At 41.8% G+C, this 12,565-nt stretch overlaps 1 protein-coding gene across 5 annotated transcripts in view; it reads right to left on the bottom strand.

Annotated features, from left to right (window-relative positions):
* Positions 1 to 12,565, bottom strand: part of ZC3H3 (zinc finger CCCH-type containing 3) — a 340,425-nt gene that overhangs the window by 211,379 nt on the left and 116,481 nt on the right. For all 5 annotated transcript variants that reach the window (XR_006288332.1, XM_043538977.1, XM_043538978.1 and 2 more), the window contains one exon: positions 5,023 to 5,179. Coding sequence is in view for 4 of the 5 variants with exons in the window: in XM_043538977.1 (XP_043394912.1) it covers positions 5,023 to 5,179 (157 nt within the window). In the remaining variant the exon portion in view is untranslated. The remainder of the gene's footprint in view (positions 1 to 5,022; positions 5,180 to 12,565) is intronic.

Raw genomic sequence — 12,565 nt, 5'->3', positions numbered from 1 at the left:
CAGCCGTGTTAGTCTGTATCCGCAAAAAGAAAAGAAGTACTTGTGGCACCTTAGAGACTAACAAATTTATTTGAGCATAAGCTTTCGTGAGCTACAGCTCACTTCATCGGATGCACAAAAGCTTATGCTCAAATAAATTTGTTAGTCTCTAAGGTGCCACAAGTACTCCTTTTCTTTTTCCCAAAGAACTAGTTACCTCAAGTATCTGTTAATAAGGGCTTATGAGTGTAGAGTGTCCCTGACATCACCACCAGTTCTTCAAGCTCATCTATGGCCAGAGGAGGACCTGGACAGAGTTAAGATGCCCCTGCATGATTCACACAACAACCAAATGTGACAGGAAAAATGAAATTTAAGAGAGAAACCACAGCCTTTCCAAAACTTGCCCCTGCAAAGCAGGAAGAGATAAGGGGGAGGAGTGAAAGGAGAATCAATAAATCTTAATCTCATTCACAATGATCTGGAGCTCTTATTAAGTAAATTAATTTAAGTTAATTTAACTCGATCATGACTCCTGATCACAGTGATTTAGTGAGGGGGAAATTGCATTAGGAAAGGCCACGCTCACTAGATAGAAGAACGGAAGAAAATTAGATCCACTTAGCAATGTGAATTAATATGGAAATAGCAGGTGTAAATTTAACCTTATCAAGAGCATGAAAATTATCTTCATAAATTTGTAGAAATAGCCCCCAAGTTGCTTATAAATCTATTTAAAACAAAAATATTACAAAAAGTGCAGTAAAATTAATTTAAAATACACTCCCATCTATCGCCTGCAGAAGAGTCAGCGGCAGGGCGAAGTTTAATGCAATCTAGCAGTGAGGGAAGAAAGCAACCAATCACTGAGGAATTAGCACTGGGTGCCTGTGGCCGAGCAGCAGTACACCCCAGTCCCCACTCACAATCCTGAGAGACACATTAGTCTTCTGTCTCTGGCCAACTGCTTCATGGGATTTGCCTGCAATGGAGCGAATGCCAGAGACCCCACCCCGTGCTGCAAACTGCAGGGTGGTTTCCCCTGGAGCAGCATGGCAATACTCTTTGCAGAGTCAAGCTTTACAGAGTGTTCGGTGGGTCAGAGATGTGGCCCCACTTGAAGTCCATTAAAGTGCCATATAAATCAAAAGGATTACAGCAGAAGTGAGGGGCCTATGCCCATCCCATGCAGGCCCTGAACGATCTGGATTTTGATATCTGGAACTTCCCCATCCCTACGTGCTGCAAGTGCAGCGGCCACGTACACCCAGTGCCACATTTAGGACTATACTTTACAGCACTGTGGCTCAGTGCCAAGCGGACATTAAAAAAAATGCAGTTCTCAGTACCATATCAAAAGGTAAAACTAAAAGGCTAATAAATCACTGCTGCTTAGCCACTCGACAAACAAGCTGCAAATTCATCTGAAGGAGGGCACTGCGTGCATGTGCTAAATCTAACCACTGTCACCAACACAAAAAGCTGGCCATTATCTTAGCATAAGCACCCCTTGGCCCCCACTTGCTGCTATGCAGCAGCCGTCAAACACACCTGAGATCCCTTTGCCTCAAGCTGGGCTCATTCCCAGTACCAGTGGTACTCATGTTGGGCTGTATTATTTAGTATTCAGCTGTTATTTAATATGTTACAGTAGCACCCCAAGTCAGTATCGGGGCCCCACCGACCTAGGAGCTGTACAAACACATGGTCTCTGCCCCAAAGAGCTAACAATTCACTAAGAGAAGTAACATACAACGGGTGGGGCAGAGAGAGTATATTCCAAGCAGAGAAAAACAACGTCAGTCACCATCACTTGCAACATCACTAGCAAACAAGGCAGCAGCGGGCAGATTTTTCAGTGGTTCTGAATTAGACCTCCTTCAAAATGAGCCACTTTCTAATAGTGGGGCAAGATGAAATGTGACTGAAAAGAGGTCGTTGGACCATTGAAACTAGAGATGGACGAGATCCACTTACTTAATCCATATCTCAATCTTCCTCCGAACAGTGCAGGATGGCTCTCTGCTAGAGATGTCTCTCTCCAGTGCTTCATCCAGTCCAGTTTTTAACAACCCGAACATTGGCTCTTCCCTCCTCCTCCCCCCCTTAGACAGTAGCTCACAGTCTACTAGATCATTTTTTTGTTCCACATCCAGGAGAACGTTATGAACAATGGAGTATAAGACAAATGTCAGAACTACAGAAAAAGCGTTTGCCATGTCCTGACCAGACGGTCCGTATGATGGATCGCATGCAACGAAGGTAATAGCAAGACTGAATCAGAGATTTATCACTTCTTTAAAATATAATTGTTTTAATTTGCTGATGGCACTTTATTAAGATCTGTATGAAACAGCCATAAGATCTAAGCCACACAATTTAATGAAGTCCAAGATTAATAAGTATAAGAGGATTCTACAAATGGAAGCTTTCATCCAATCAAAATGGAACAATCAGATTACTTCTCTATAAAATGACTGCTCTGGTGAGGAAGACTGATGGTGTGACTCTGTGATCTCTGGTCTTAATCACTGTCTCTAGCCCTGCTCCTCCCCCATTTTAAACCACAAGTCCCCTCCTCTCAGTCAGATGCTCAATCAATTAGATGTTCAGATTGCATGGTAATGAGTAGGGTATGAGAACCTGAACAGAATCAAATCGAGGAGGGACTTGTCTCTCTATCATTATGGTTGAAGCTAGCTTCCCATTCTAAGCCTCGTTTTGCCCCACCTCAATAACATCACTGATATTAAACTGACCCATTTCAAGTTTTACAGGGCTCATCTTACCAAAGAGCAGAAGCTTTTTTTCTCCTGCGAAGTTTGGTACAAATACAAGTAATCTTCCTCTTTCTTTAGGGTTGCCTCTCCTAATCCTGAGTTGATCTCGTGAGTCAGATTCGCATATCAAGCTTTGTAGCGATGCCATGTCATGACACAACACAACGGCGCTCCATACAAACAGCGCTGGACCACACAACACCCCCAAGTTCCAGTGACTCTGCAAGTGATTTCAGAACCCTGACCAATCCACAAGTAGCGCTTAAAGGATGCAAATCCCCCGCACCGCCGTTGATAAAATTGGGACAATTATGGAATCTGATGGGTGCCACCCTCTTTCCAGGCCCCAGTTAGAGAAACATTATGTGCAGAAACACTGAAGTGGCAGTTTTGTCCAGACCCTTCACAGAACATTTATGGTCACAAAAAAAGTAGAAACAAAAATCAACTTTCACTCAGGCTTTCAGATAACTGGGCAGTAACAGGGAGAAAGGTCATTTTAACAAGACTGGCTGTACCACATAAAGAAAGAAGCAACTGTTTCAACCAAGGTAGGTTCCCCTTAATGGATTTAAATAAAAGAGCAAGATTCAGTCAATACTGCTTGTTCAGGACGAAAAGATACACTCTCAAATATACCTAACTCGAGATAGGAAGGGGGCAACTTCCAGGCTGATGGGGATGTAATGGCTTTGGTTAGGGGCAAGTTTCCTGGCTTATCACCATTCGCTCTAGGGTCATGTAGGCATTGCAAACAAAACCCCTGTAGATGCACAAAATGACCTGACAAATTGCAATGTGAATAACAGAGTTATAGTGGACAACATAGTAAAGAACTCCTTGCTAGTGGCGACAGCGCCAAACAGAAGTGATCAGTTTAATCCCAAAACAATGAAGCATCTGGACTTAATTTAGTAAGCAATTTACATTTAACACTGGCGCAAACCTGAAAATAATTTATCCTGAACAGTTTCCTTGGCCACTATTTGTCCTGTCCTCTCTGCTATGATTAAATGGTTTTCTCCTCCCTCTCTGTGAGGCTACTGCCAGTATCAGTGTCTACAGCCATGACACTGATCAGAACTTGACAGATTCGATATTATGATTTCAGGGCAGAATCAACCAGAAGATGAGCTATCAGGACTAAACCTTCATTTGCATGCAAATATCTACCACTGTAACTACCAACAACAAATTATGAACCTGTGAAATGCAAAGAAATTTAAGGCCTGGTTTACACTACAAAGTTGGGTCAGCTTAACTACATTGTTCAGGGCTGTGAAAAGTTTCACGCTCTTTGCGATGGAGTTAAGCCTACTTAAGCCCTGGTGTAGACACTGCTAGGCTGGTGTAACAATTCTTCCATCAAACTAGCTATCACCTCTCAGAAAGGTGGATTACGTACAGTAAAGGGAAAATCCTTCCGTCACTGCAGTAACTGTCTACACTACAGCGCTACAGTTATGCCACTGAACCGTTTCTAGTACAGACATACCCTGAGATTTTAGCCTAATGTATTTGCAAGAACACAGTGTACAAGCCCCTCTTCAAAACACTAATTGGGCCAGCCTAGAAGTAGCACAAGGACTGGTTTGACTGTGTGATTTACTATCGCGGAATGACAGTCGTGGGTATTTGTGGATTCTATATAGAAGATAAAATATGAACACATGATGATATCTTGATGGAAAAGCAACGCGGGGGTAGGGGGAAAGAGCAGGACGAACCCGTATTTGATCTGTTTGTGAACAGTTAAACACAAAGAGTTGGTACATCTGGTTCATAAAAGGAAGGTGAATTGGAGGAGGGTCCATGACTCAGTAGATGCCTTCCGTGAAGTGCAAGAGTAATTTGTAGACTAGTATGGAGAATAGGGCGTGTTCTCTGGGGGACAGCGTGACCTCAAGACCTCTTGATGCCAATTGACAGAGGACACCGAGGTACATGGGGTATACGGATCCCATGGGTTCACCAAAAGGGGTCATTGTAAGGGTCTCTACTGAAAGCCTGTGTCACACTGGTTATTTAATCACTGAGAGACGTATGTACGAAAATGTGTGAGGAGTTGTGTACGTATGCTGAAAATTATATTTTCTAGGCCTTGTAGTTAAAGGCAGGTCACTCCAAGGTAGCATGTCATGAGACAAACTTCTCCCAGACAGGAAATGGGAGAAGTATCTCCCTGGTGAACCACTATATATTGTGCATCTCACAACAGAAGTCTATTAGCATCCTAATAGATTAGCATAGGCAGAAACATTACCTGGATGTCACAAGTCGCCTTGTCTTCCAGCTGGGAACAGGAATGCTGAAGAATGACGACGAACTTGGAGACGAAGCCACATTCTTCTTCACTATCCTATAGCGAGTCTGTACGACTTTATTAGCCCCAGGGCTCCTTACAAGGTGCAAGCTGGACCCTGGAAGAAAGTAAGCAAAAGAACAACCTGAAAAGTTCTCATCCTTAGGATGCATATGATTACGGGTGGGAAGGAGCAGAGCCACCTACATAACTAGTTCATACTACGTAGAGAAGAGTGGCTTCCAGCTAAGACTAAGGAGAGCTAGTTAGCACTTCAGCTACTTATGATCCCCAATTTAGTCAGAAAGTAATGCCCCCCAAGTGTGCACATACACACACGTGCACATGTACGGCACAAGCATTCAGATGTATTATGGGGGTGTTCATGTTTTTCTGTGCCAGGTAGAAACTGGACAAAATGCAACATGGTCTGTTGTAATCACTACGCACTGACTGTGTCAATCCTCATTAAGCTCACATAGTCTAGCTCATGCTTTTGGACAAAGAGGTTTAACTTTCAGTGGGCCATTAATACACGAAGTCTGTGAACGACACGACTAGTTTGAGAGAGGAGAAGTGATCAGTACAGTTGACAGGCAGAAGATATTTTCATCCTTGGTTATATCTCTGCACACTATTGACTGAAGCAGGCATTTCCCCACTGCATCTTAAGGAGTACAAATATTCCAGCCTTCCTACTGCACAATGGTCTTTTGAGACATTTCAAACACATTTATAGAAAACACACCTTATCCCTGACATCTACATTCTGACTAGATTTATGTATTTAATCATTTTCATAATATTTTGCAAGATGATCTACAAGCCAGTTTTTAATGCGGAATGCTTCATGCAATTAACAGTTATATGTTTGACTCTGTTTCTCCTCTCCTTGATAGTTAGCAAATTTTTTTCACAGCTTTAAGGAATGCGTCTAATTGCCTGACTTTTATAACATACAGCTATAACTGCCCAGATAATTAAAGCTGACACTACACGCTGAGACTAAATCTTCTGGTTTTATAACTGATTTAAAGGGCCAGCTGTGTTTTTTGGAGATCTTCTAATTAAAATTATTGCCAGATGGAGAGGGAAAAACCAGACCCCACTTTTGTGTTTGCCTAATGTGTCCCTTGTTGGGAGAGGTGGGATGAGTGCAGCCCACAAGCTAAATTTAGTATGTGGTGATAACAAGGGTGATAGGGGCACAGAGCTACCACTGCACGCGTACAGGCATATTCCAGCAGTCGCATCAGTGCTAAGTACTACCATAGGCAAAGCAGGTTTTCAGAATGTGATGGCAATAACTCCTGTGCATCAGAGCTAAAATACAGGTACTCATTTTTCTAGTTCATTCAGAAGCTGGGTCCTAGACTTAATTCAAATTCAGCAACTCAGTACCTCTGTTAGGATCTGGAGGGCGGGAATAGGGTCCGCAGCATGAATCTCCCATCCCAAATTCAGACAGCGGTAAAAAAATCTTTAACACATGGGAGAGGCAAGAGAAAGCTCAATAGTGCAACATGTCACTGGAGATCTTAATAATAAAAATGAAGATAGCAACTTTCCCCATAAATTATAGTGGAAAAAACACCACCACTGACCGAAGAGAGCAATATTTAGGACTAGAGAGATCTTCAATTCTGCCTGTTAAGTGTTATGCACACTCATGGCATTATATAAATAATGTCATCATTCTATACAGTTGTGACAATGTGAAAAGGGCTCAGTGTAAATAAATCAAGGCAAATCTGGAAGCACATTTCCCATACTGAAGCATATACAATTAGGACAATAATTTTAATCTATCATTTTCCCTTCCACTACCTTCAGCTTTTACAGTTATATTATAGGTTTTACATTAAACAAATATTCAAATTAGGGCTGTCGATTAATTGTAGTTAACTCACGCGATTAACTCAAAAAAGTAATAGCGATTAATCGCAGTTTTAATTGCGCTGTTAAACAACAGAACACCAATTGAAATGTATTAAATATTTTAGATGATTTTCTACACTTTCAGATATATTGTATTCTGTATTGTAATTGAAATCAAAATGTATATTTTTTTTATTACAAATATTTGCACTGTAAAATGATAAACAGTATTTTTCAATTCACCTTGTACAAGTACTGTAGTGCAATCTCTTTGTTGTGACAGTGCAACTTAAAAAATGTAGATTTTTTTTGTTACATAACTGCACTCAAAAACAAAACAATGTAAAACTTCAGAGCCTACAAGTCCACTCAGTCCTACTTCTTGTTCAGCCAATCGCTAAGACAAACAAGTTTGTTTACATTTACAGGAGATAATGCTGCCCTCTTCTTATTTACAATGTCACCAGAAAGTCCGAACAGGCATTTGCATGGCACTTTTGTAGCCAGCATTGCAAGGTATTTATATGCCAGATATGCTAAACATTTGTATGCTCCTTCGTGCTTCGGCCACCATTCCAGAGGACATGCTTCCATACTGATGACGCTCGTTAAAAAAAATATGCATAAATTAAATCTGTGACTGAACCCCTTGGGGGAGAATTGTATGTCTCCTGTTCTGTTTCACCCACATTCTGTCGTATATTTCACGTTATAGCAGTCTCGGATGATGACCCAGCACGTTAGTTTTAAGAACTCTTTCACAGCAGATTTGACAAAATGCAAAGAAGGTACCAATGTGAGATTTCCAAGGATAGATACAGCACTCAACCCAAGGTTTAAGAATCTGAAGTGCCTTCCAAAATCTGAGAGGGATGAGGTGTGGAGCATACTTTCAGATGTCTTAAAAGAGCAACACTCCGATGCGGAAACTACAGAACACGAACCACCAAAAAAGAAAATCAGCCTTCTGCAGGTGGCATCTGACTCAGATAATGAAAATGAACATGCGTCGGTCCTTACTGCTTTGGATCATTATCGAGCAGAACCGGACATCAGCATGGATGCATGTCTTCTGGAATGGTGGTTGAAGCATGAAGGGACATATGAATCTTTAGCGCATCTGGCACATAAATATCTTGCGATACCATCTACAGCAGTGCCATGTGAACGCCTGTTCTCACTTTCAGGTGACACTGTAAACAAGACGTGGGCAGCATTATCTCCTGCAAATTGTAACCAAACTTGGTTGTCTGAGCGATTGGCTGAAGTAGGACTGAGTGGACTTGTAGGTTCTAAAGTTTTACATTGTTTTATTTTTGAATGCTGTTATTTTTTGTACATAATTCTATATTTGTAAGTTCAACTTTCATGATAAAGAGATTGCACGACAGTACTTGTGTTAGGTGAACTGAAAAATACTATTTCTTTTGTTTTTTTACAGTTCAAATATTTGTAATCAAAAATAAATATAAAGTGAGCACTACACTTTATATTCTGTGTTGTAACTGAAATATATTTGAATGTAGAAAACATCCAAAAATATGTAAATAAATGGTATTCTATTACTGTTTAATCACGCGATTAATTTTTTTAATCACTCGACAGCCCTACTTCAAATTGTTAAAATCAGACCAAACAATACTTTTTAAATACAGCAAATGCAGAGGTTCAAGCATGCAAGTAGGAAATCCTTTAAGAAGACTGCCTGATTAAGCTTCTTATGCAAACCAGCTCGTTTTGGCAAGGACAGGGATATTGGGTCCAAAGACTAAGTTTTTTGGTATATGTTTGTACAGTGCTGAGCACAAAGGGGACTGGATTCCTTATTGGGGCCCTTATTTGCTACCACAATGTAAATAATTAATAATAAATGCACTGAAATAATGTTATGAACTGTAATGTTAATAAATAGGCTCAGCACAAAACACATTATAATGCTTTACAGGATGACAGGATTCTGCTGTAAGGAAACTTATAGAAATAATGCTTTCTGGAATTATCAGCATTAATAAAAGTAGCAGTGCTATACAGTATATTAAATACCAAAAAGGGTACATTCAGTTAATGTTAAGTATTAAATACCCACAAAAGCCAGGAAGTTAAAGCCAGTGCCTTTTAGTAAAAAACTCTGCTTAAACAAACAAAACAAACCCCACGGATCTATAAATCAAATTAAATATTCCCAATACTTCTCTTCCTTCTCTCTTAATTAACAATTATTCACATTAAAAAATGTTCTCTGTTTCCGAGATATTCCAGCCCCTTGTTCCCCACATAGAAGCCTATGATTTTGACAAGCATTTCCAAATCAACCAGTTCTAAAAGACAACCAGTATGGAACAGGAAGTAGCAGGCTGCAGACAGTGGGGAAATCTAAGGCCCTGTCTACACTTGGGACATTTAGTAAAAGTTTCCCATCATTGCAGACACCAGTTCAGTTCTACCAATGTTAGGTATCTTGGGAGCGCTAGCGGAGACAGGTCCCATTGGTGGTTTCAGCACTATCTCATCTCACCTTGATCACAGTGGATCTAACTGACATGATGTAGCTAAATTAGTGTCAGCAAAGTCCCGCAGTTACAAAATTTCCCTAGTGTAGACAAGACCTATGAAAGAAAGATCCTGTTGTGTTGCAAATGTCCCTAGCACTAAAGACTGAGAAAGGGGATAGACCGAAAATGTAGAACAGAAGTTGAACAGTTTCTCATCTAAACAGTATGTTTATCAAAGGTTCCCCACAGTGGACTTGTTAAAAACGATTGTAAGCTCCCCAGAGCAGTGACTGCATCATCCTGTGTGTCTGTACAGCACACCTAGCTCGTTTTGAGACCTACTGTACTATAATTTATCATATTATTGAGCCATGTCCAGGTCAGATGGTTTTGTTCATGGAACATCTATTTAATTTATTTGTTTTGATTTAAATAATAACTAAAAAATGCCTATCCAAGACTCTGGATGCACTAATGCACCATTAACAATATCTCAGCAACATTAACATGATCAATTCAACAGGCACTCAGCCACCTATAAAAACTCTTTTCAGCCCCTTCATTATCTAAGAAGTATACCCTCAATCTTCTCCCAAGCCCTATCTAACAGATCTAAACTATCCCCTCATCTGGCCTATTTCAGACCAAGCAGTGGCGCAAACTCCAGAGTCCTCACAGAGAGCTCTAATGATACCTGGCCTTCGTATGTTTTGCTATCCTCTAGAAAAGTGGTTCTCAAAGCCGGTCCGCCGCTTGTTTAGGGAAAGCCCCGGCGGGCCGGACGGGTTTGTTTACCTGTCGCATCCATAGGTTCGACCGATTCCAGCTCCCACTGGCCGTGGTTCACCGCTCCAGGCCAATGGGGGCTGCGGGAAGCGGCGTGGGGCAAGGGACAAGGGCTTCAGCTGAACCTGCGGACGCGGCAGGTAAACAAACCAGTCCGGCCCGCCAGGGGCTTTCCCTGAACAAGCAGCGGACCAGCTTTGAGAACCACTGCTCTAGAAGAAAGTCCAGAGTTGGAACAAAAAAAGAAATGACTCCACTTCTCTGCATGGCCTCAAACAAAGTCATTCACAATTCATATGAGGACATGTTTCTGCCAAAGCATCTATAATATTGCAGAGGTCCACCCTGGAAAGCAGTTCTGCCTCTCCCCCTTTAGAAGGGGAATATAACGGTTGGGCTGACCCACTCTACACATTTCATATCCATAGATTTAATAAGACTATACTTAAAATTTCAGTAAAGCTTTTTATGGATCTTAAAAGTCATGAAGCTATTTTACACAGAGGTCATGCAGAAAAGCAGTGGCAGAAATGTGAAGAGAACCCAGGAGTCCTGGCTCCCTGTTTCCCCTTGCCAACCATTAGACTACATCCTATTTCTAAACTTTCACATGTTTCCTTGCATGTAGAATCACAGAATATTAGGGTTGGAAGAAACCTCAGGAGGTCATCTAGTCCAACCCCCTGCTCAAAGCAGGACCAACACCAACTAAATCATCCCAGCCAGGGCTTTGCTAAGCTGGGCCTTAAAAACCCTCTAAGGATGGAGATTCCACCACCTCCCTAGGGAACGCATTCCAGTGCTTCACCACCCTCCTAGGAAAATAGTGTTTCCTAATATCCAACCTAGATCTTCCACATTGCAACTTGAGACCATTGCTCCTGGTTCTGTCATCTGCCACCACTGAGAACAGCCGAGCTCCATCCTCTTTGGAACCCCCCTTCAGGTAGTTGAAGGCTGCTATCAAATCCCAACTCACTCTTCTCTTCCGCAGACTAAACAAGCCCAGTTCCCTCAGCCTCTCCTCATAAGTCATGTACTCCAGCCCCTTGATCGTTTTCATTGCCCTCTGCTGGACTCTCTCCAATTTGTCCACATCCTTTCTGTTGTAGGGGGACCAAAACTGGACACAATACTCCAGATGTGGCCTCACCAGTGCCGAATAGAGAGGAATAATCACGTCCCTCGATCTGCTGGCAATGCTCCTACTAATGCAGCCCAATAGGCTGTTAGCCTTCTTGGCAACAAGGGCACATTGCTGACTCATACCCAGCTTCTCATCCACTGTAATCCCCAGGTCCTTTTCTGCAGAACTGCTGCTTAGTCATTGGGTCCCCAGCCTGTAGCAGTGCATGGGATTCTTCCATCCTAAGTACAGGACTCTGCACTTGTCCTTCTTGAACTGCATCAGATTTCTTTTGGCCCAATCCCCCAATTTGTCTAGGTCACTCTGGACCCTATCCCTACCCTCCAGCGTATCTACCTCTCCCCCCACTTTAGTGTCATCCACGAAGTTGCTGAGGGTGAAATCTATCCCATCATCCAGATCATTAATAAAGATGTTGAACAAAACCGGCCCCAAGGGCACTCTGCTTGATACTGCCTGCGAACTAGACATCGAGCCGTTGATCACTACCTGTTGAGCCCGACAATCTAGCCAGCTTTCTATCCATCTTATAGTCCATTCATCCAAATCCATACTTTTTTAACTTGCTGGCAAGAATACTGTGTATTACTGTGTAATATGTACAGATCCCTGTAGGAATTTGCCTAAGCATGCTACTTTCATATGTGATACATTAGCTGATTCTTTACCTATGTTCTGACCTTATACAATTATTTAAATTAGGAATTTGTCAAATACATTACACCACTGTTTTTTTGTTTTTTGTTGTTGTTTTTTTTTTTTTTTTTTTGGGGGGGGGGGGGGGGGGGTTGGCACCTTTACAAGCTCTAGTGGCTGTTAATCAATCAGGCATCCAATCAAATGCCTACTTAACATCCCTCACTGCCTTGCACTTACAAGTGATGTAAGAAATGGAGGTCCCAAATTGTTGTGGCTTTCAGTTCCCCCTCCCCACCATTCCCAAAACACAGACAGACCGGCGTCCGGTAAACTGTATTCCACAGCGGTAACTGGATGTTGCATTTATACAGTAGCTGCTCTTCTGTGCGCGAGTCTCTGGCATTAACCATGTTCTGAAAGAGACTCTCCGAAGCAGCTCCGTTTTCTATTATTACTTGCTAGCTGAGGGGTTTTGTGTAGATAATCATGTTATTTAGATAGGATGTTGGTTTAATTCCCTTCATTACAGGCTCCCAGGGTTGTAATTTTTTTTCGCCGCATG

The sequence above is a fragment of the Chelonia mydas genome, chromosome 2 (assembly GCF_015237465.2).
Source record: "Chelonia mydas isolate rCheMyd1 chromosome 2, rCheMyd1.pri.v2, whole genome shotgun sequence".
Lineage (NCBI taxonomy): Eukaryota > Metazoa > Chordata > Testudines > Cheloniidae > Chelonia > Chelonia mydas.
This window is presented reverse-complemented; position numbering and strand designations above follow the sequence as displayed.